The following is a 24,601-nucleotide window of genomic DNA, read 5'->3' on the forward strand; positions in this document are numbered from 1 at the left end:
TGTGTTCTTTTTCCTGATTGAATGACATTTATTACATCTCAATAAATTATAATAATGGTCAACTTAAGATCTTTCAGTCGTTGATTTCAAGTAAAAATATATAAATTAAGTAAGGATTGTCTTTCTGAAGCCATTTCCCTTTGTTTAAAGAATCAGTACCATCAAAAAGTTTCACATTTTGAAATACTGAGATTTTCCACACTATTCTAATTTATTGAGCTGCACTTTTCAGTGATGAGTCTCTGCTGGGGCTATCAGAAGTCTCAAATGTGTCCCATACCACTGTGGTTAGTACTCCAACAAAATAGCATAGTATAACAGTAGTAATAGTACAAATAAAAACGTTTGGCAATTGAAAGGCAAAACAATTTCTTACAGTGCAAAACTGAAGTGTACTGCTTGGTGGAAATGGTTTGTCTCCAAAAGAAACACAAACATTCCTACAACTAGTATACCCGGCTCATGACATTGGTCATGTGGCAAAAAAAGTGTTGATGATAGGGAGGAAGAGATAGAGGGAGAGGTGGCGAAGCAGACAAACAACAATGCAGTCCTCTATGTGCCCTTCTGAGCATCTTATCTGTAATCTTTCACACATTGTCACAACCACACATGCACAAATGTATGTATAAATGTATCTGCAGTGCAGGATGTTTTTGTCATGGCGTATTGGTCTCCATTCCTCATATCTGGGTTGAGGTCACCATGGATTTTTAGTGGGGAATTGGAGAGTGGTGAGGGGGATCGTGACTCTGTGGAAGGGTTAATCCACAGACACTCACACATTTAACAACATAGACCCCTTCTGCGCTAGCCACTGATTGGTTTGGGTGGGGCCAATTGGGAGTATCTGATGTGGAGATTACTGAGTGAAAAGTGACTGAGTGACTTAAAAAGAAGCAACGACATCTGTGCTGTCTATTCGAACCCCTCAACGCCTGCCGCCTTTAAGTAACCTCTGACTATTTGCCCGTCTGAAGACAGATGAAATCTGTCTCATTGTAATCCGAGTCTCTACTCACCTTTACGAGCCTCCAAAGATGACCTAATTATTTTTACGTAAGTGTAACTTTCCAAATGAAAAATTGACTTCAACATTCTCCTCGCCAGCCAGGTTCCTCCCGCCATCCCCTTGGGCCACAGTGAAATCTACTGTGACTGCTAATCCATCGTCCACGCAGTACAAACTCCCGGTTAGCCGTCCTAAGCCCCCCAAAGAGCCCTTAAGTGGTTGAAGCTCATTTTCCATCAGGGTTCCTGTAATGATGAGGATTTCACTTCTGTAATTGTCATTTAACATGGTGCTCAAATGTATATTGTGGTTTTGGAGGTTTTCACACATGCATGTTTGGTTTATTTAAAAAAATAAAATAAAAACCTTGACTGGAGAACGCCAGTCCAGTAGAGCAGTCTGCCATATCAATTCCGTATGCTTATACATGCGAGTGTCTCTGCGTGTATGTCTATCAACCTGTGTTTTTATGTCTTTGATGCAACATACTGTTGAGATGGCTAAATGTGTAAATCACACTATTCACACGTTTGTTGTTTGAAGTGATGTTAGCCAACGTATAGCTCTCGCTTATGCACATACATTCACATATTTGCACCCACAAAACACACACCCAGTCAAAAACTGAAAAGTCATTCCGATAATGTGATGTGCAGAGCTCGCTACGTCTCCCTGAGGTAGGCAGCACCGAGGAGAGCACTGCTCAGGCTGCACAGGCCAGACCGACTGTGAGAGGAATCCCGGAATTGTAAATGAATTATACGGTGATGCACGTAAACACAGTGATTTTAAGAGCACTAACAACATACTGTGAGATTATCTCTAATTTGTGGCGCACATGATTGTTTGCTATTCTCTTTGCTTGGCCACAAATGTTGATTTACAAAGGCTGCACAATAAATATAATACAAAAGAAAACCCTTGTTTATCGCTGGGGTTACATTCCAGAAAACTCCTCCCAATAAATGAGGTCTGTTAAGAGACCATTACATGAGTCATTTGCCACATTAGAATCATCTAGACAATAAAACTATCAGAGATGTGGAGGCGAGTAACTGCGCTATATTGACTAATAATTTTTTTTTTAATCTGCAACAGACTGATTCTGCAATGAGTAACCCGTGCTATAGCAAGGGATTACTGTATAGCCCCACCTTCCACCGTGACCATGTTTTTCACCAAGGTCATCAATAGTTATATACCCATGGTGCTTTACCTGCGTCCTGACCATGCAGCCTTTCTATGCGTGTATATGCTGAGCCTTCCACAATGAGCAGAGCTTCGTTATATTTTCATGACTCTCCACGCAAAGAGACACAACATGGCCGCTTCAATTATTCAACTCACCCGCTTGCATGTGACACAACCTGGAACCGCACCACTGTCGTCAGGCAGATTAAAGTCAAACATTTTAAACCGAAAATTTTAATCGTGTAAAAAGTGACAGCGCCCTCGACACGTTACTCGGTGCCCAACCATCTGCTTCCCAGAGCCAATGGCCTTTAACCCTTGAAGTACTCGGGTTGGGTGCTGTCTCAATAGTCAGGAGGAAGTAGAGGAAACTGACAACATCAGCTCTTTGTGTCTCCTTTGCCTCCTCTTCCCATCTTGTCTTCCTGCTCTCACCTCATGAGATTTGTCTCACTGGGTCATTTAGATAGTCCATGAAATCCATGAAAATATTTTGATGTGGAGCCAATAAGGAAGGGCAAGAATATCCCACATATGGTTATTTACTGTAGTTATTGTGGCCATTTTGGAATGCAGCCCTATGGGGGCACAAACCAGTGCAATCTGTAGGCCGGTCCCAAGCCCGGATAAATGCAGAGGGTTGCGTCAGGAAGGGCATCCGGCGTAAAAACTGTGCCAAACAAATATGAGCGTTCATCTAAAGAATCCCATACCGGATCGGTCGTGGCCCGGGTTAACAACGCCCGCCCCCGGCACTGCTAACCTGCAGGGCGTCGGTGGAAATTCAGCTACTGTGGGTCGAAGACAAAGAAGAGGAGGAAACCGGATCCAGCGTCAGAAGAAAAAGAGGAATGCACAGAGCCTACAACTGAGTGTAGGGACTTTGAATGTTGGGACTATGACAGGAAAAGCACAGGAGTTGGTTGACATGATGATTAGGAGAAAGGTTGATATTCTGTGCATCCAAGAGAGCAGGTGGAAAGGTAGTAAGGCTAGAAGTTTGGGAGCAGGGTTTAAATTATTCTACCACGGAGTAGATGGGAAGAGAAATGGAGTAGGGGTTATTTTAAAGGAAGAGCTGGCTAAGAATGTCTTGGAGGTGAAAAGAGTATCAGATCGAGTGATGAGACTAAAATTTGAAATTGAGGGTGTTATGTATAATGTGGTTAGCGGCTATGCACCACAGGTAGGATGTGACCTAGAGTTGAAAGAGAAATTCTGGAAGGAACTAGATGAAGTAGTTCTGAGCATCCCAGACAGCGAGAGAGTTGTGATTGGTGCAGATTGTAATGGACATATTGGTAAAGGAAACAGGGGCGATGAAGAAGTGATGGGTAAGTACGGCATCCATGAAAGGAACTTTGAAGGGCAGATGGTGGTGGACTTTGCAAAAAGGATGGAGATGGCTGTAGTGAACACTTATTTCCAGAAGAGGGAGGAACATATAGTGACCTACAAGAGCGGAGGTAGAACCACGCAGGTAGATTATATTTTGTGCAGACGATGTAATCTGAAGGAGGTTACTGACTGTAAAGTAGTGGTAGGGGAGAGTGTAGCTCGACAGCATAGGATGGTAGTTTGTAGGATGATTCTGGTGGTGGGTAGGAAGATTAAGAAGACAAAGGTAGAGCAGAGAACCATGTGGTGGAAGCTGAGAAAGGAAGAATGTTGTGCGGCCTTCCGGAAAGAGGTGAGACAGGCTCTCGATGGACAACCGAAGCTCCCGGAAGACTGGACGACGACAGCCAAGGTGATCAGAGAGACAGGCAGGAGAGTACTTGGTGTGTCATCTGGTAGGAAAGGGGAGAAGGAGACTTGGTGGTGGAACCCCAAAATACAGGGAGTCATACAAGGAAAGAAATTAGCGAAGAAGAAGTGGGATACTGAGAGGACTGAGGAGAGGCGAAAGGAGTACATCGAGATGCGACGTAGGGCAAAGGTAGAGGTGGCAAAGGCTAAACAAGAGGCATATGAAGACATGTACACCAGGTTGGACACGAAAGAAGGAGAAAAGGATCTCTACAGGTTGGCCAGACAGAGGGATAGAGATGGGAAGGATGTGCAGCAGGTAAGGGTGATTAAGGATAGAGATGGAAATGTGTTGACTGGTGCCGGTAGTGTACTAAATAGATGGAAAGAATACTTTGAGAAGTTGATGAATGAAGAAAATGAGAGAGAAGGAAGAGTTGAAGAGGCAAGAGTGAAGGACCAGGAAGTGGAAATGATTACTAAGGGGGAAGTCAGAAAGGCACTACAAAGGATGAAAAATGGAAAGGCAGTTGGTCCTGATGACATACCGGTAGAGGTATGGAAGCAATTTGGAGAGATGGCTGTGGAGTTTTTGACCAACTTATTCAACAGAATACTAGCGGGCGAAAAGATGCCTGAAGAATGGAGGAAAAGTGTTCTAGTTCCCATTTTTAAGAACAAAGGGGATGTTCAGAGCTGTGGGAACTATAGAGGAATAAAGTTGATGAGCCACACAATGAAGTTATGGGAAAGAGTAGTGGAGGCTAGACTCAGGACAGAAGTAAGTATCTGCGAGCAACAGTATGGTTTCATGCCTAGAAAGAGTACCACAGATGCATTATTTGCCTTGAGGATGCTCGTGGAAAAGTACAGAGAAGGTCAGAAGGAGCTACATTGTGTCTTTGTGGATCTAGAGAAAGCCTATGACAGAGTACCAAGAGAGGAACTGTGGTACTGCATGCGTAAGTCTGGTGTGGCAGAGAAGTATGTTAAAATAGTACAGGACATGTATGATGGTAGCAGAACAATGGTGAGGTGTGCCTTAGGTGTGACAGAGGAATTTAAGGTGGAGGTGGGACTGCATCAGGGATCAGCTCTGAGCCCCTTCCTATTTGCAGTGGTAATGGATAGGCTGACAGATGAGGTTAGACTGGAATCCCCTTGGACCATGATGTTCGCAGATGATATTGTCATATGCATGAAAGCAGGGAGCATGCAGAGGAACAATTGGAAAGATGGAGACATGCACTGGAAAGGAGAGGAATGAAGATTAGCCGAAGTAAAACAGAATATATGTGCGTGAATGAGAAAAGTAGAGGGGGAAGAGTGAGGCTACAGGGAGAAGAGATAGCGAGGGTGGACGACTTCAAATACTTGGGGTCAACAATACAGAGCAATGGAGAGTGTGGTCAGGAAGTGAAGAAACGGGTCCAAGCAGGTTGGAACAGCTGGCGAAAGGTGTCTGGTGTGTTATGTGACAGAAGAGTGTCTGCTAGGATGAAGGGCAAAGTTTACAAAACAGTGGTGAGGCCGGCCATGATGTACGGATTAGAGACGGTGGCACTGAAGAAACAACAGGAAGCAGAACTGGAGGTGGCAGAAATGAAGATGTTGAGGTTCTCGCTCGGAGTGACCAGGTTGGATAGGATTAGAAATGAGCTCATTCGAGGGACAGCCAAAGCTGGATGTTTTGGAGACAAGATTCGAGAGAGCAGACTTCGATGGTTTGGACATGTTCAGAGGCGAGAGAGTGAGTATATTGGTAGAAGGATGCTGAGGATGGCGCTCCCAGGCAAAAGAGCGAGAGGAAGACCAAAGAGAAGGTTTATGGATGTGGTGAGGGAAGACATGAGGGCAGTTGGGGTTAGAGAGGAAGATGCAGGAGATAGGCTAAGATGGCAAAAGATGACACGCTATGGCGACCCCTAACGGGACAAGCCGAAAGGAAAAGAAGAAGAAGAAGAAGAAGATTGTGGCCATTTTGGATTCCTTCTTGCTCTCTTGTTTGCTGTCCCACTTTCATTTCCAAATTATTAAAACCTTTCTCATGATCTATATTAATGGAAATTCCAGTTAATTTGCCATTTAACGCTCTGATAGTTTATTTCCTGTCCTAGTGATAAAGCTGCTCATTGTGCATTGCTTTCCACTTCCCCACCCACCAACATTCTCCATGTGCCTGTTCACTTTTTTTTTCTCTCATCAAAATAAGCAAGCACACACATACCAATTTTTAACATCTTAATTCACTTTCAAAATGTGAGCAAGGAAAACCTAATTGTGTGTATACTTGCTCTAGTGTGTGGTGTACTCTAGATTAGTGATTCTCAACCAGTGTGCTGTAGCACATCAGTGTACAGTGAGCGCTGTTCAGGTGTGCTGTGGGAAATTATTAAATTTTATGTAATTGTCAGCACTCACATGACCCTTGTGAGGATAAGCAGCTTGGAAAGTGGATGGATGGATACTCCAAAAAATATTTATGCACTAGAAATTTAGAAATGAAATCTTTGTTTAGCTATTCATACCAGTGAGGTGTAGTGACAGAGCAAATAAATGCTCTTCTATTAGATGGCGGTCCATAAAATAATTAATGTAGCCACGTTGGGTGACATTTTTGTGTGTTGGGGTGTCGTGAAATTTTTCAACTGTAAAATATGTGCCTTGGCTCCATAAAAGTTGGAAATCACTGCTCTAGATGACCAACACAGCACACCACACACAGAACCACAGGGAATGACTTGCGAAACATGTGATGCGATACGCCATTCATTTTGTACTGTATATACTATACTACAAACATATCGAGTTGTCGCCAACAATAGCATCAACTGGTTATCATTCTGTCTTACATCACAATCTGGAAGTCTGTGGCTTGGCCGAAGTCGATGTTGACCCCACACTTTGGGATTTGGCATTGTCAATATTGACCGTGTGATCGTAAATATTGAACGTTTAAACATTTACGATTGTGGACCTGACTGACCTGACAACAGATTGGAGATTATAAATCACTCAGCACACTCCACACCCTTGGATAATCACTCAAGATAGTATTTTGGGGACATGTGATAATTATGACTTCATGTTAGAGTTAATGCCTGGTTCAACCTTCTAGTGTGAGCCGTTGTCTTCACCTACTTTCAATTATTATTGTGAAGACATCTCAAGTCAATTTTAGTTTATCTTGTTTTTCCACTCACAGCTTTGTTCAAAATATCTGGGAGCGGCAAAGATGTTGCCTTTGTGTAAGAGTGCGTAGGTGTTTGCATAACCCCCATAAGAGCTCACATCCACTGTTTGGCCTCTAAGGTAAACACAGCGGCTGCTGGTGGTCCATCCAGCAGCAGGCACACCATGGATAGCCCCTTTTTCTGTTCAAACACTGACTGGTGTGTATTATCACTGTCAGAATCCACTCGGTTAAATCAGGGCATGCCACAAATCAAATAAACCCCCCTGAGAAGCATTTTGAAGTCCTGTCACTCTGCGGGGCATATACCAGACAAGGATTATCAGAAATGGGTCACTTTCCAACATGGCAGAGTAGCATATTCAGTTACTCTTTGTCTTTTTGCTTTGTCATTTCCTGAAGTGATTGATTTATTCTCTGGATAGTTGAGATTATCTTTCCATCCTCCTCCATTGTGATGCCTGGCCAAAACACAACAGCATGAATGACACGTAATTGTCTTTTGTCTAATCTGCCTCGTTTCAGTTAGTCACAGAAAATGCACAGATAGTGAAAATGGAGGTGCAGTCGGAAAGAGGACGTGGTCCTCTAAAAGAAAGATTCCTGTCTGTCAGTGAAGGCACAATGAAATGCCCCTTCAACATCCCAGGACTCTCTACCCCAAAACAGGAAGTAACCCGAGCATGCAGGTTACTGCCCTCTCACCCCTGGAAGCCCATACTGCCAATACAGAGCCAATGGGAGGGACGGAATATTCCTCAAGGAGAGATGAAAGTTGGTGTTTGGGATGGGATGGATACCTCATATCCTCACATCCTGCCCACCTGGACACACTTCCTGTGCTTCCTGGCCAATTCTGTTTGGTCATGTCAGGTCACGTCTCACCCACAGCCCCCACAAAGACTTGCTTTGCACGGAAGCTCATGAGCATTGTGTGTAGGTGTGCCTGTGTATGTATGTGAGTGAGTGAATCCTTGAGATCATAAGCCCTCATCCATTCTCTCACTTTCCCAGCCTCCTAGAGCTGAATGTTCGACCCCAAAACACAATGACAGCTGGGCTGGTGACATCGGATCTGTGTTTGGGTTGTCTCTTCTGTGTGGTACTGCCTCTGTGTATGGGTATGTTTCGTGTGTGCGGCCAAGCGAAGCCATTCACTTCGTGCTGAAGTGTGAGGAAATGACAGATAAGACAAACCCGTATAAGGGTTAGCACATTCACCAGCAAGCAACCCAGTGATGATAGTCTTTGCGTCTCTGCAGGTTTTCCATGCCAATACAGACCCAGCCGAGGTGGTGCTCAATCGCGTACCGCAGCCCGTTTTGGTGCGGTTTGTGCGTATCCGACCACAAACGTGGCGTAATGGCATTGCTCTGCGCTTTGAGCTCTACGGATGCCAAATTACAGGTGTGTAGAAAAGAACTCAAGTTTCTATTATTCTCATTGCTGATTTAATGCAACCACATGAAGCTTAAAGCGGAAAACAGATTGTAACACAACACAACATGACATAGTGTTTAACACAAGTGTGACACGCCACTAATTATTTTTCATCTTTCTCAACATTTACATTTTCTGTCAGTTATAAGGCCCCCTCAGTTTAGAACGGTGCACCGGTATTGTGACACCATCATAACCGAATCTCGTACATAAATTCAAAGATTCTATAGTCTCTAGAACTGACCTTAACTATTATTAATTATTGTAAATATTTGCATGAAAGGGTTCAATTCAAGCCCATAATTATAAAACAATCAATTGATAAACAGTGACAATAGATAAAACAATTTCTAACCTATTCTCTTTTTTTGGGTTTATCCATGAGAGGCTTGCAAGGATGCCACACTCACCAGCCGTGTTTACACAAAAGAGTAGAGTACATTTACGTTTCTGCACAGGCAATGCAGTGAATTTGGCGTCCACTTCTGGGGTCACAACAAGATATTGGGGACATGTGGATTTTGACGCAAGATATTGGAGACAAGTCGATTTTGACGTTGTTACATAAAATGTATTGGGATTATTTTAGTCCATTTAATTTTCTTGAGAAAGAAAGACATGAAATCAATAGACTTTACACTGATCTGATTGGCTTGATCGGTATTGGGCAATAATTCGCATTTAATGCCGATCGGGTGATCAGGTCTAATGTCATAATTTGCCAATATGATCAATGGCGTCAGTGATGGCCTCCACTAAAGACATTTAGCCTGCATCATCATGTGCAGTCTATTTTAATCCAAATGCTAGTTTATTTTTATCTTGGGGGTGTGTAAAAATATTTTTTAAAACAAAACATGTCGGCGGTGTGGGACAGACAACATGTGTGAGACAGACAACCTTACACGTCCCGATCAGACTACAATTTTGCTCTTTTACAATTGCAATATGTCAGACTACTGCAATAACATCTTGTATACCGATACGCCCGCATCCTATTTTTTTCACGATCACAGGGCTTTATCTTGTCAGCTCAAACGCAACCATTTTCACTCGTTACCATGGCGACAACAACAATAATGGATCGTCCCATGTGTTTATAAGAACAAAATGGGTGTGCATGTTCTCACAGGTGGTCAGCAGAGGACTTTAATTCTAGGCTTGCATGAGGTATGTTCACGTACTTTTAATACAATAGGCTCACAAGCAGGCAACAAGAAATAATGTAACCGAGCAAGCTAGTGCTCATACTAACAGTTCTACGTAAACACCCAACATTATATTGATCATGCACCAAAGTTTTGCTGTGTGTCAAGTAATTTCATTACAATAAAGTGATTTAATTACAGTAAGTTAGCACCATTAGTTCTGTCATGTAACGTTGGTTTGACCTGACTGATTAAAATACATGACCTAAATAGAGAATACTTTAAGATACTCAGTATACAGTACACAAGTACAGTGAAGAAAATGAGTATTTGAACACCCTGCTGTATTGCAGGTTCTCCCACTTAGAAATCATGGAGGGGTTAAAAATTTTCGTCGTAGGTGCATGTCCACTGTGAGAGAGATAATCTAAATAGAAAAATCCAGAAATCACAATGTATGATTTTTTTAACTGTTTATTTGTGTGATACACCTGCAAATAAGTATTTGAACACCTGTCTATCAGCTAGAATTCTGACCCGCAAAGATCTGTTAGTCTGCCTTTAAAGTCTACCTCCACTCCATGTATTATCCTGAATCAGATGCACCTGTGTGAGGTCGTTAGCTGCATAAAGACACCTGTCCACCCCATACAATCAGTAAGACTCAAACTTGTAACATGGCCAAAACCAAAGAGCTGTCCAAAGACAACAGAGACAAAATTGTACAACTCCCCACGGCTGGAAAGGGCTACGGAGAAATTACCAAGCAGCTTGGTGAAAAGTGTCCACTGTTGGAGCAATCATTCGAAAATGGAAGAAGTGAAACATGACGGTCACTCTAAATCGGAGTGGAGCCCCATGCAAGATATTACCTTGTGGGGTCTCAATGATCCTTAGAAAGGTGAGGAATTAGCCCAGGACTACACAACAGGACTTGGTCAATGACCTGAAAAGAGGTGGGACTACCATTTCCAAGATGACTGTTGGTAATACACTAAGACGTCATGGTTTGAAATCATGCATGGCATGGAAGATTCCCCTGCTTAAACCAGCACATGTCAAGGCCCGTCTTAAGTTTGCCAATGACCACTTGGATGATACAGAGGAGTCATGGGAGGAAGTTTTGTGCTCAGATGAGACCAAAATGGAACTTTTTGGTCATAATTCCACTAACCGTGTTTGGAGGAAGACGAATGATGAGTTCCATCCCAAGAACACCATCCTACTGTGAAGCATGGGGTTGATAGCATCACGCTTTGGGGGTGTTTTTGCTGCACATGGGACAGGACGACTGCACTGTATTAAGGAGAGGATGACTGTGGCCATGTATTGTGAGATTTGGGGGAACAACCTCTTTCCCTCAGTCAGAGCATTGAAGATGGGTCGTGGCTGGGTCTTTTAGTATGACAATGACCCGAAGAACACAGCGAGGGATCCAAAGGAGTGGATCCGTAAGAAGCATATCAAGGTTCTGGTGTGGCCTTGCGAGTCACGGCTCCTGCAGGTGGGGACCATCAAGCCGGACAGCCACTGACAAAAAGGGCTGCCACACCCAGTCCCGCTGAACCCACCCAGGGGGACCCCACCGACACACGCATACATTTCCGCCAGCAGCCAGTACTCACCCCCAAGTGTAGAGGTGGACCACCCCCTACAATTCCAACCAGGCAGGGACAAAAACCCCACAAAAGACCCCACAGACCACAAGGGACCACTTGTCCCCTCACCCTTGGGGAGAGGAAGACCTGACTGCAGCAGGACGCAGGGAACAGAGAGAAGAGGAGGAAGCAGGCTCGAGGAGCCACAGGCCAGCCCCACCGCCTCCACCTGCAGCCAGAACAAATGACCCAGGCATGCACCAGCGGCCTTTACATCAGTTATATCACCTTTGAAGGGCGTCATACATTTGCGGAAATTCGTAAATTATGGCCTGGCTCGATACCTATCCACCACAAATCACAGGAGTCAACTAAAACAGAATGATTTGGTTTATTATTGTATGAAAGTTTACTCAAAATGAGGATCTATTCTGTTCAGCCTTGAAAAGAAATTGTAACCAAATATAAGGCCGACTTGAACGTCAAGTGAAAATAATTCCCTGAACTATAAAAAGCAAGAAGACTTGCACATATTTAGGCTGTCTCACACTCCCTGTGCTATATTTTAAACATTGTATGCCTCAGGCTAATGAAAGGAAAATGTTACTCTGTTCTTCCTTCCAGTCTTTACTTGTGTCATTTGCCTCTCCCACATTCTCTCAGAGCACACGCTTCCTCTCCAGATGGCACCTATCTTCCCTCTCATGGGGTTAGACACTTTTTGATGTGTCCTCTTTGCTCAGTGAACTCTACCCGATTGGGTAATGAGTAGCGCTCAATCTTTAATGACCGGCTCCATGTCCGTACATGGCACGCTGTGATCCACTTCAGCTGCTAATCACTGTGCCTGAAGTCACTATTAGCGTCACAGGACAGGTATTTCCACACCCTGATAGTTTTTAATGTACCAGCACACCCATATAAATGCATATCACATTCCTTTGCTTTAAATAAATGATTTATTTATTTATGTTTTGCAGTGACATAACAGCATGCAAGCTTGATCTGCATTCTTTTAAAACGTCAACAGAGCTGACATCTTCCTGCCTCTGCCCCTTTCTCAGTTCCTGTATCTCCTCCTTTTACTCCTCCCACTCCAATGATCGCCTCGCCCTTGCCTTTCCTGTCCTGGCGCTTGTGACTGCTATAGTCTGATCCCAGCATCCCCAAGACGTCATCCTCGTCCATTTTCCTTTATTATCATTTCTTCTTCACATGCAACAACTTTCACTGGCACTTTCTTGCCAATATCTGAATGGCTTTCATTGCCACACGTGCGTTTGATTCAATGCGTTGTGTTCAATGTGTTTGTGTATGAAGTGGAGATCATTGATGAACTCGTAAATAAGCAAATGAAATGCACTAAAATGTGTGCAAGAACACTGAGAAAATAAACATTTCAGCAAAAGCATGTGATTTCTTTCATCCCACTAAAATACAGTAATTATATCGTAAACACACATTAGACGCATCACTTTCCTTCTCTTGCTTTCTTAGTCTTTCCTCCAGTCTCGACTCTGAGGAGCTTAGTGGCCAGTAGTGCTATGATCCAGTGGAGCTTAACAGCTCCAAGGTGGGAATATGTATAACTGCATGAGTGTAAGTGTTGGGTCAATGACTCAGATGCGTCCATCTACCCCTCCGGAGGTAAAGGTGAAAATAATATTGGCTCATTTTGCTCAATCGCTCCAGATGCTCCGTGTTCCAGCATGCAGGGCCTGCTGTCCGGTCTTCTGCCTGACAACCAGATCTCGGCCTCCTCTAGCAGGGACATGGTCTGGAACCCCAGTTCAGCCCGGTTAGTGGCCAGTCGCTCTGGCTGGTTCCCTGCACCGTCACAGCCTCTTGCTGGAGAAGAGTGGCTTCAGGTACAATAAGATTTGAACTGCATCCACAATTGCTTCCTAATCGGGTGCATCGTCAACTGCAGTGCAATCAGTACAAAACATAGCGCCAAATCATACACCTTTACAGAGATCCACTTCAAACGCCTGAGTTTCATCCTTAGTATTAATGCAGTGATTGAGAAATTTCAAAAATTGACTTGTAATTTCAATTTCTGGGTGGTTTTTGCATGTTCTCCCTGTAACTGTGTGGGTTTTCTCTGGTTATTCCGGTTTCCTCCCACATCCCAAAAACATGTGTGTAGATGTGAATGTGAGTGTGAATGGTTGTTTCTCTCTGCCCTACGATTGGCTGGCGAAAAGCTCAGGGTGTACATCGTCTCTCAGCGGAAGATAGCTGAGTTTGGCTCCACCGTGCCTATGATCCTTGCGAGGCTAAGTGGTCCAGAAAATGGATGAGTGAATGAATATTCACATGTTTTTTGCTTTTCCTGTTCACCAGCAAACAAACTCATGATGATTAAAGCATAATCTCCATGTTCGGGATAATTATACAAGCTGCTGGAGAACCATTAAATCATTTGTTTTTTCTCTTTCACCGTTGATTGTTTGCAGGTTGACCTGGGTGTGCCTAAAACAGTGCGGGGAGTGATCACCCAGGGAGCAAGGGGAGGAGATGCAGCAAGTGGAGGAACCACAGAGAACCGGGCTTTTATCCGGAAGTACAAAGTTGCTTATAGCATCAATGGAAAAGAATGGAATTTCATCATGGACAGAAAGACCAGCCAGTCCAAGGTGGGTATTGAAAGTAAGATGGATGTTCTGTGTTTATTGGTGGTTCCACTCTGTAGATTTTGTCTTTGCATGTTTATTTCTTACAGATTTTTGAGGGTAACACACATTATGACACTCCAGAGCTGCGTCATTTTGAGGAGACGGTTGCTCAGTACATTAGACTTTACCCTGAGCGGTGGTCTCCGGCAGGCATTGGGATGAGAGTGGAGATACTGGGCTGTGACCTTCCAGGTAGGGCATTCAGCTCTCATGACAGGGAATCATTGTATATCAGCGGTTTAGTGTTTGTTCAAATTTGTATATGAACTATGTCAAACTTAACAATTTGCACATATTTTTAGATTTGATTAGCTTTAATTAATATCATTGTAATACATTAATCATTTTTAATTACAAATCTAAATGCATATTTTAAAGAATTATTTTACTAATATTAATGGAATTTAGTTTTTTGCAATACCCTTCCTTGAGCCTTCACTTTATTGTGGTGGAAGGGTTTGTGTGTCCCAATGATTCTAGGAGCCAAGTTGTCTCGGGCTTCATGCCCCTGGTAGCATCACCTATGGTAAACAGGTCCTAGGTGAGGGACCAGACAAAGCACAACTCCACAAACCCCTATGAAGATTAAAAACAATGGATTTATGTTTCCCTTCCCTGGACACGGGTCACTGGGACCCCACTCTGGAACCAGGCATAGAGGTGGGTTCAAAGGCAAGTGCCTGTTGGCCGGGACTGCACCCTGGTGGCCTCGCAAGGCACAGCCAGAAAGGGCAATGACGGTCCCCCTACCGTTGGCCTGTGTGTGGGAGAGGTCATAGGGGTTTGGTGCAGTGTGAGCTGGGTGCTGGACAAAGGTGGGATATTGCGTTCCGATCCCTGACTACAGAAACTGGCTCTAGCGATATGGGATGTCACCTCTCTTACAAGGAAGAAGCCTGAGCTGATGTGTGAGGTTGAGGAAATCCAACTACATAAAGTCCAGCTCACCTCCACACATGGCTTGGGCTCTTGAGAGGGGTTGGACTCTTTTCCACTGTGGAGTTGCCCGTGATGAGAGCCTCCAGGCAGGTGTGGGTATACTTATTGTCTCCCGGCTTGCCTCCTGGACTTTGAGGTTCATCCCGGTGGATGAGAGTGTCGTCTCCCTCCAGCTTCACCAAAATGAGATCCTCCTAAGGGTATCCGGGCTCCCCCTTAGCGATAGGGTTGAGAAGCTTATCCTTGAGGGCCTCAGAGTAGAGCCACTTTTCCTCCACATTTAGAGAAGCCAGATGAGGTGGCTGGAGAATCTGATTTGGATATCTTCCAGATGTCTCCCTGGTAAGGTGTTCTGGGCACATCTCGCTGGAAGGAGACCCCAGAGACTACCTGGGACATGCTGGAGAGACTGTGTCTCTCGGCTGGCCTGGGAACACCTCGGGATATTTCCGGAAGAGCTGGATGAAGTGGCTGTAGAGAGGGAAGTCTGGGTGACCCTGGTAAATCTACTTTCCCTGAGACCCAACCTCGGATGAGTGGTAGAAAATGTTTCAAATGAATAAATATATTTTAATTAACCTATTTTAAGAAAAAATGGAAAAATTATTATTGCAACACAGAATACATGATTCTTGCAATGTAAATGCTCGGAACAGAGCAGACTGTGTGTCTTTTGCTGACCTCAGTTTTTGTTGCTGCCTCAAGCATGAGGCTGAACTATTTTCTCTAGTGATACAAACACAGACCATCTAGGTAAAAAATAACAAAAAAAAAAACGAGGAAAGCCGCTCCCAAGAATAGTGAGGCTCGTGTAAGATGAACATAGATCTGCATGGAGTTGCTCAATGGAAGAAAGTCTCACCCATTGCAAATTGGAAGAGCCTGCAGAAAAGTGATATGTTTTTGAATTTCTTTCACCTGGAAAACATGAGTTCTCTGCAAGCTTCCAGAAACATGTGCTATTACCAGGAGGGAGTGGAGAGCATTTGTGTTGCAGGAATGCATCCCCAGGGAGACCTTTCAACATCGTCTGTTTTCCAGATGTGTTGCACATACACACACTGAGACACATACTGTATACATACTCATACATTTGCTTGCACAAGCACACATATGGACTTTCACTGTTCACCACTCCCTCTGAGCCTTAACAGGCTGACATGTCATATACATACAAGAGGCACATCAAGCAAACCACTGAGAGACACTCACAAACACAGAGATATGACATCATGGCCCATTTAACTTTCCCAGGTGACAATGATGTAGTTTTGCATTCAATTCTGCTTGAGGTTTGCAGTGTAGAAAGGTCATCAAACTAATTTCTAAGTAAGGTGGAATGTATTGCAGACGTCTGATGTCGAGGGTCACACCTTGTTCCAAGCTCAGCAGGACCACTGATGACAGCTTGTAAATTCTCGACTTTCTCTCATGTGTATTCCTTCACTTCTGCCCTCCCTGATGCCCTCTCAGGTTTCACATTCCATTTCATATTTTTTAACCTGACTCCTGGTTCGGTCATTTGAAAGTAGGAGCTGTGGCAGAAGTGTATAATAAGATCCTTCTCACCATCCCAAGACATGGTTGTACTTCTTTCCCCTTTGAGGCCCTGTGCGTGGGTTCATAAATGTTTTTGTCTTTACTCCCGTCTTTTCCATCTCATCCTCTGCATATCTCACTTGTGCACAAACACAAACATACACTCACAACACTGCTTTTGCAAATGTACTCTGTCCAAAAAATGCAAAATGCATGAGGATTATTTCAGTCTGAGAGGAGCATCGCATTGTTCACACGTGCACATCTGCAAATTAAACGGCTGGTGCCACTGCATCACAACATGCATACACAATTTGGGATTCTGGCAGAAGAAAGAGAAAAAGATCATTTTAATCTCATGACAATTTAGTGGAAAATTCCATATTGAAATTGAAAGGGAATACTTTCTAGTGACAGAAAACAGTCCTTCCAAAGCATACTGAACAAACATGGCAATATACTCTGCTTAAAATACTGTTGTTGTTTTTTCTTCACAAAAAACGTATGTACTGTTAAAAGGAGCAGCGTTTGTGTCTGGGAGTATTACTGTATATACTTGAAATTCGGTGATGAAGACAAAGCTTTTTGTCCTTTTGTAAAAAGACCATTACACTGTACTTCCAACACACTCCTACTCATGAGAACTGGCTGAGTCTTGTAGGTGTTAATGGGTGGGCATGTGCACTTATTGGTAATTTACGATTTAATTTACAATCTTTGAGCCCTGCTCTAAATTTCAGTCTCATCTCATGCATTAGGATGAATTGCATCATCACCTGCAGCTGTAGCAGAGACTTAATGTAAGGCAACACGTCATTGTGGAAGGTCATTTTCCGCATTACAAAGTACCTACACTGTCTGGCATGTGGCATGTTCCTTGTTCCCATCAAGAATGGTACCTTAGGGCAAAGTACAATAGTCAGGCGAGTTCTCTCCAGGCAAACATCCACATGCCCACAATCACACAAGTCAGCCTTATTCCCACTGCCTATGACACTCCTGTCACCCAGGAAAGGTCAACACATTTACACTGTGACCTTTTGAAAGCACTGTGCTCTCAGGAGCTGGTGAGAATTTTAATGGACTATAAGGCTGTTTGTTTTGATGCACATGCATTTATTCACTAACATGCAGGTTATAACTATAATATTCCACAAAATCTCAGGGACCTAGGAGTCATACTTGATTAAAAACAGCAAATGATATCACAAGAGTGAAAGGGAAATTCTTGATTTTCTAAGTGTCCTGCCATAACAGCTGAGTGTGCTGGGAGATAAGCGTCATTAGGTGGCTAATGATTGGCATAAAGGACGGTACATAAATGCGGCGTTAATGTCACACGCCCTCGCCAGCTGCATCAGCGCTTTTATGTCAGCCATCTCTGCAATTGTAGATCGGTCATAGTCCCTTTCACGGCGAGTTTCTTTTAGTAGACCACAGCATTTGGTCTCCTCAATGCCTTTCATGGTTCTTCAAGGATGTCACAAGTGATTCAGAAAGTGGAATGTCATCAGCAAGGGGTCTGTAATTGGTGTTAAGCAGAAACACTTTCATTAGATACTTAAGACAATACAACAGTAGGTACAACTGCAGAAAACTGGAGAAAATACTATAATAAACACGCTGTTAAATGAATACCTCTGAAACGATTGAGAATACATTTTTTCATAAAGTTTTTTATAAAATTGTGCTGGACTTGGTGCCCTGTGACTGACTGGTTCAGGGTTGAGTCTGTCTTTTGCCCGAAGTCAGCTGGGATAAGCTCCAGCACCCTGTGACCCTAACCAGGATAAGCGGTGTTGAAAATGGAAGGATGTTTGTAAGTTAGTCTGTTGTTCATTTAGCTATAAAGTAAGGGAGACATTTGTAATGTCTGTGTGCGTCCTTGTCACATACTGAGTGATCCCAGAGTATGTTCTCCCTCTCCAAGGTCAGGGGGAGTTTGTTTTACACATCCATCCACCAATTCATCCATCCATCACACAAGCCTCATATAATATGTGCCTACTTATGTACTGATGATATGAAGCCGCTTCTCCTGCTGTCAAATGAGCTGATCCTCAAGGGAAAGAATATGGAAACATTATCTGTGTTTTACATTGTAAAGAAACCTCGTACCCTCAAACTTGTTCATTTGCTGTTTATGCTAGACAAGTGCTTTGCTAGGACCAGTTGCCAGGCAACCAACACAGACCCCTAGAAGTGTCTGCTCTCAGCCAAGAAATAATCTGACACATGGCCCACTGTAATACTCTCAATTGTCATTTTCTCACTTTGTCTTTTTGTGTGGAAACTCTGACTTTATGCATGGGATTGGGGCTTGGTGGACTTTAGCTCGTTATTGGTATGAAAGTGGTATCTTATCATGTGTCTGTTGTCGAGGATCTACAACAACATCATCCAAAATGTGACACCAAAGAGTTATGTGCCATGACACTAGCAGTATTCTGTGCTGCGTCAAGGTGGAACCTAGCTCATCTGATTTTGGGTTAGAGGTTCCTGGAGATATGTACTGCCAAACTCTCAGGTGTTTGAAACTGGTTGCGTCGAATGATTTTGTTAAATCTAATGACCCTGTTGTTCCTGCAGAAATTACCACACTAGCAGATACAACCATGGCCACAGTTCCTGCTCAGACCACCACTCCCATGGCATCCACCACAGGTAATACCAAACCGGGTTTGACGCAGGAGTGCTATCAGAAGGGGTCTTAGCGCTTGTTGGCTTTCACGGTTGTTCTCCTTTTTACTTTACAGTGGTCACCGCTCCACCAGCAGAAGGCATGTGTGACTTTGATTATGGTCTGTGTGGATGGATGCATGACCCTAGTGCCCCCCTCCTCTGGTCCATGCACAGTGATGGTGAGTGTCCTCAAATGTCTGCACCGCTGTTTGCTCACCTGTCAAAGATCTGATGTTTTCTCCATGTAGTGAGCTTTTGATGGACAAAAGGTCTAAAGGGGCATCAGTCAACGAGATAGAGCAGCAAATACAATGTGGTTTAGCAGCTCATGGAATGGGCAACCGTGAGCGCTTCCAAGGTTTCTAATTACTGCGGCGCTTACATGTGTGCTACTTCAGGCAAAATTCCATTTGTTCACAGAAGATTGCACAAGCAGAATTGTATTAAAGTCGAATTTATCACTGAGTCTAGACACGATAGCGTTTCTTACAATTAAATAGAGTCGTTTTCGTGCTCATGCAACTTCACTGAATTCCTCTTTCAATGTGACTGAGATAATTCATTCAATTTAAAACAGTCTAATTTAGACATGTGTGCCAGACACGCTACTTTTGTGCCAGAAGCGTGCACACACACACACACTTGTATGTGAGGCACCAGCTGTAGAAAAAGAAGAGGAGATTCCAAACAAAACCCATTATTCAAGGACCTCTTTCTGCTTATTTTCTACCTCGGGTAGAGTGATGCTATGAACACTTCCAACCACTTAGAAGTCAATGAAGAAATCATTCCCTCTCTTTCTCTCTCTTAATACATTAGCAGATCAAAAGTACAGCTCTTAGCATGATATTAGATGCTCTTGGATACATAGTTCACTGAGTTTTTTGGTGAATGTTGAATAGTACCTGGATCATGTTCATCTGATCTTAAAGCAAAGAGAGGCCAGTGTGACCTGTTGAGCACCACGCTGTCTCTGACAATAGGGTTCAAAGTGACGTCTTTCAACACAGCATTCAAAGGTTCTCCTTAGATTAGTCCAAGTTGGAGCTTTCGTGCACAAGGAATCATTTCCAGCCGCCCACAGTCACTACATAGTCTTTGAATTCCTTGCTCATGTCAAAGGTCCCAAATCCCAGCCACTACAGGATCCTTAATTTACTCCTGTCAAATCACCGTCGACATCTTCTTCCTCTCAAATCTGCAAACCATCTTCTTCTCACATAAACTATCTCTGATGAAGACACAATGGCAAAGATTGTTTATCGCAATGGGAATAGAATAGAATAGGATAGAAAGCCTTTATTGTCATTGTAGCATGTAGAAGAATTTGTGGTTCCCACAAGGATCTGCTATGAAATGGATTAAAATAATGTTCACTTTTGCTTTGCATTGCAGGCAGTCTTTTTTACAAGCTATCTGGCCAGCAAGTAGAAGAATGTGTTTAGGGGAGAAAAATTAAGGGCTAAAACCTTTCAAATACAATTTAGGAGAAGGATTTGCATTTTTTTTTACCACAATATAAAACAGTCCCCTGGTTTCATAATGACATGTCTGCGTGGCATGCTTTCATCAAAATATTGTGCACACACACATATATACATTTCTACTTCACACAGTGAGGGGAGATAACCGTGTTTTAAGATATAGAATTAACCCCACAAGCCCATTTACTCTAATCTTCATCCGATGATTGCATACACTAAATCAGAAATTGGGATCCCTCAAAATGACACATGCAATTTGCAGGCTAAATGTCCTCAATGACTGATTTGCCGGAGATTTCCGGAAATGATCATTGACTGACTGGAAAATGAAAAGCAATTGTCCCTGCAGGTTTTTGGCTGGTTCCGCTCCCATGTACGAAGGGAGGTCTCACTTTTCTGTGTTTACACTTGTGTATTATTATATTAGAAGGTGGGTAATGGCAATATCATTTCTGTAAGGAACGAATGATTCTTGTCCTTTTTGTTGCCCTTGCTTCCAATTGTGTTAAAAGTAATGTAGTGTTAGTGAGAATAAGGATGAAGGACTGGGCCTTTCTTTAGTTACATGGATGATTGATGATGATTACTGTGTCACTGGAACCATGAACATGCACAGTGTGTGTGTGTGTGGTGTGTGTGTGTGTGTTGTGTGTGTGTGTGTGTGTGTGTGTGTGTGTGTGTGTGTGGTGTGTGTGTGTGTGTGTGTGTGTGTGTGATCAATTTGCCCATATATTGTACCTTAAAAATACAGGTTTTTGCACTTAGTGTGGTGATACTGACTCTCTCTGGCGTCCAGGGCTAAATAAATAAAAATGAAAACATTATTGTTTCTGAGTAGCATCAAAGCTCACTACTGGGAACATGGATTTGACTCAAACAGTTTTGTTACATTTTAGAGCAATTTTCTGACCTGATTTCCTGGGACTTTCTTGGCTACAGTCCTGATGCTTGCTGCTCATGTACACACATTTAATATTTAAATAAAAAGATAACTCATGGTGCTACAACTTCTTCAGAGCTCAACAGTCATCTGTATATTGAAGCCAGCCCAAAGAGAGAGCAGCAGCAAGCCCGCCTCCTGAGCCCCCTGGTGGCAGCTGATACCGGGCCTGTCTGCCTCCTCTTTTCCTACCAAATGTGGGGGGGGGGACGGGGGCACCTCAGAGTCCTGCTGCGGGATTCCCACAATGAGGAAACCATCCTATGGTCTCTGAAAGATGACCAAGGCCCAGTCTGGAAGGAGGGCCGCACTATCCTGCCTCGTTCACCTAAAGACTACCAGGTAGTGATGAATTCCCTGCACTGTTACTAGTCAGCTATAAATAGAACCTACAAGAAGTCACACTGTCTCTTCGGGTTGCATGATTGTGTGGAGTTGCATTTTTCAGAGCAATCATATTGATGTTCTCATAAATTAGTAAGTTGCTTGCAAGTGAGGGGGAAGATGATTGCAAGTATGAGTTGTTGCTTTGAAATTGGAAGCAATCTATTAAGTTTTCATCCCCGTCTTTTCTTCCTTTTTGTCCCTTGTGTTGCCTTCTGCGTTCCATTCTTCCTCTCTTTCTTCTTCCTGTTCTCCTGTTGGTGGTTAGGTTGTGATGGAGGGCTCCTTCACGCACAGCACTAGAGGACAGGTCTGGATTGACAACATCCACATGAGCTCCAGCACACCACTGGAGGAGTGCACACGTAAGTGGCAGAAGCCCACACAGATCATGTGGCATGAGGTGTACTGTTTTGTTCTTTATTTGACCCACCGGTCCTCGACTCAGACCTCTTAAAGGCATCTGTAATGAATGTGAAGTGATAAACACCCCCAACATACCTCCTGTTTTATTCCAAAACACCCACCTAGTACACAAGTGAAATAGACAGAGCAAGGGAAGGAGGGGCAGTGTATAAACTCTTCCAGAAAAAAAAAGAATAGGAAAAGTAGGTCATAAACGCCCTGTGGGTCCCAGCGATGCTAATCTATGTTTCATTAGATTTCTATTATCCTCATTCTCTCCTCCCTCTATCTCTCATGCGCACAAGTCGGTCGTATTTGTAAACAGAGCTTTTCCCGAGCTGTCAAAGGGAATTACTCGACAGGCTGTTTCCAAAGCAAATGGTGGAGCGGCTGGCACGAGTCGAGAGCCAATGCAGCTTCCTTAATCTGGCTTGAGAGAGGGCTTTGGAGAGGGTTTTAAGCAGATCAAAGACCGACCTTGAGTTGCAGAGTTAGAAACCTGCTGCCATCTTCTGCCTGACATCAATGGTGCTTTTGAGCCAGACCAGCCAGTGTGCATCAGGCATCTTGTGTGTGCTTTTGCCTCTCTGAATTTGCATCAGTCATGGAGTGCGTATAGACTCTAAACAGCTCAAGCAGTCAAGAAAGCAGAAAATGACAGCCGAGGTGGGTTCCTGCGCCACTCCCACAGCATGCTGGGATGCTGCTTATCACTCAATGCAGTGGAATTTTTCACAGTACGTTGGTGTTTCTGCCAAAAGGCGCCAGTTCCCAAGCCCCCTTTGACCACCCACTCCATCCCATGTACATACACGCGTCACGTCTTTGTGTTTGCATTCCCTGCAGTCAAAGTGAAGGTTCTGCTCTGTGGATTCCCAAACAACGTTCTGCAGTTGAACTGGACTCGGATTTAACATCTTGAAATGCATGCTAGTCCTACCTCACACAAATGACATTGTCACACTGGAGCTGAGTAAAGGCCATAATTGATGTGAGCTCTCTGAGGAATTAACTTATATTTCCTCCGGAAGCATTTGATAGTCTTGTGACATTTATTTGACATTTGGCTGGCTTTTCAATCATATGTAAAGTTATCTCACGGTTCTCTCTCTCTTTCACCCTCTCTCTCTGTTCCACGTACTTACGGACTGTCCTCACAGAACCCATCAACGCCATCTCTCCAGATATGACCGGTGAGTGCATGATGTCACTTATTCTCTGGCCTTGCTGCTTCTGCTCGTTAGTATGCACCAGGGTGTGGGTTTTTGCTTGGCAGCACCAAAACATCTCAACGACTATAAAAGCTGCACAAACTATCCCATGGCCGACTACACTGCAAGAATGTCTGAATGAATACAAGTCCACATCTAGAGCAGCATGTAGAAATCCCCAAACAAATACTAAACACCTGATTGATAAATGCCAGATTATGTTGGTTAGCTGAAAAATTGATTATTTCAGTAATTAATTGTGTCCCAATGGAAACAAGACATTGGCAAAAGAGCAAATGTTACATGAAACGCAAGGGAAATTAAGGATACCTCGGGCAGTCAGATATGAAAAAATATCTTTTTCATGTTCTCGGTTGCAGGCTCACAGACCGAGCCTGAGGGTCTTTAAATTACTGTCCGCCTCATGAAAAATATTTAGACCATCCTGCGGGAATCTATGAGATTGATGTTTGTGCTCTGGCATCTCATAATGTCCTCCAATAAGATAAGAGCTTGGTGGTTCCTGTCACTGCAAATATCATGTGGGCACCCACCTTAGCTTTCCTACATCTTTCTTTCACAGCCTCCCCTACATTTCACACATTAATATGGCCATGTATATACACAGCAAGCCCCTGCGCTCGGCAGCTCACCTAATGAACGTGCATAGTCTAAAGCTGCAGTAGTGGTATGCAGCAGTTCTGCTTCTCTCCTCAAAGTTGATTGTTGCTCTGCACGTCTTTTAAGTTAAGTCAGAGTCAGATTTCGATCATGCTAATAAAATGTATTTCTTGAGTCCCTGGGTTGTACTGTAGATTTCTCAGGAATCTTGTAAGAGAGGCTTCTTGGAAGGCAGTTAGGTTAGTTCATCACCAATAAATGGAGAAGGAGTTCAATCCATGGGCAACATTGTGAAAAGCTTTTGGCTTGTAGGGGAGAGGGCTGGCCTGGAGGCTGATGCATGAGAAGAAAGGCATAGTGAGAAAGCTGAATAACATGAGGTATGTG

At 43.6% G+C, this 24,601-nt stretch overlaps 1 protein-coding gene across 6 annotated transcripts in view; it reads left to right on the top strand.

Moving 5' to 3' along the window:
- Positions 1–24,601, top strand: part of nrp2a (neuropilin 2a) — a 59,156-nt gene that overhangs the window by 25,494 nt on the left and 9,061 nt on the right. For 5 of the 6 annotated variants that reach the window (XM_061803726.1, XM_061803742.1, XM_061803735.1 and 2 more), the window contains 9 exons: positions 8,408–8,552; positions 13,024–13,199; positions 13,791–13,970; positions 14,057–14,201; positions 19,077–19,151; positions 19,244–19,348; positions 21,670–21,935; positions 22,246–22,342; positions 23,543–23,575. In XM_061803726.1, the coding sequence (XP_061659710.1) occupies positions 8,408–8,552; positions 13,024–13,199; positions 13,791–13,970; positions 14,057–14,201; positions 19,077–19,151; positions 19,244–19,348; positions 21,670–21,935; positions 22,246–22,342; positions 23,543–23,575 (1,222 nt within the window). The remainder of the gene's footprint in view (positions 1–8,407; positions 8,553–13,023; positions 13,200–13,790; positions 13,971–14,056; positions 14,202–19,076; positions 19,152–19,243; positions 19,349–21,669; positions 21,936–22,245; positions 22,343–23,542; positions 23,576–24,601) is intronic. The other variant, XM_061803751.1, reaches the window with a different exon arrangement.

This window comes from Syngnathoides biaculeatus, chromosome 2, assembly GCF_019802595.1.
Source record: "Syngnathoides biaculeatus isolate LvHL_M chromosome 2, ASM1980259v1, whole genome shotgun sequence".
Taxonomy (NCBI): domain Eukaryota; kingdom Metazoa; phylum Chordata; class Actinopteri; order Syngnathiformes; family Syngnathidae; genus Syngnathoides; species Syngnathoides biaculeatus.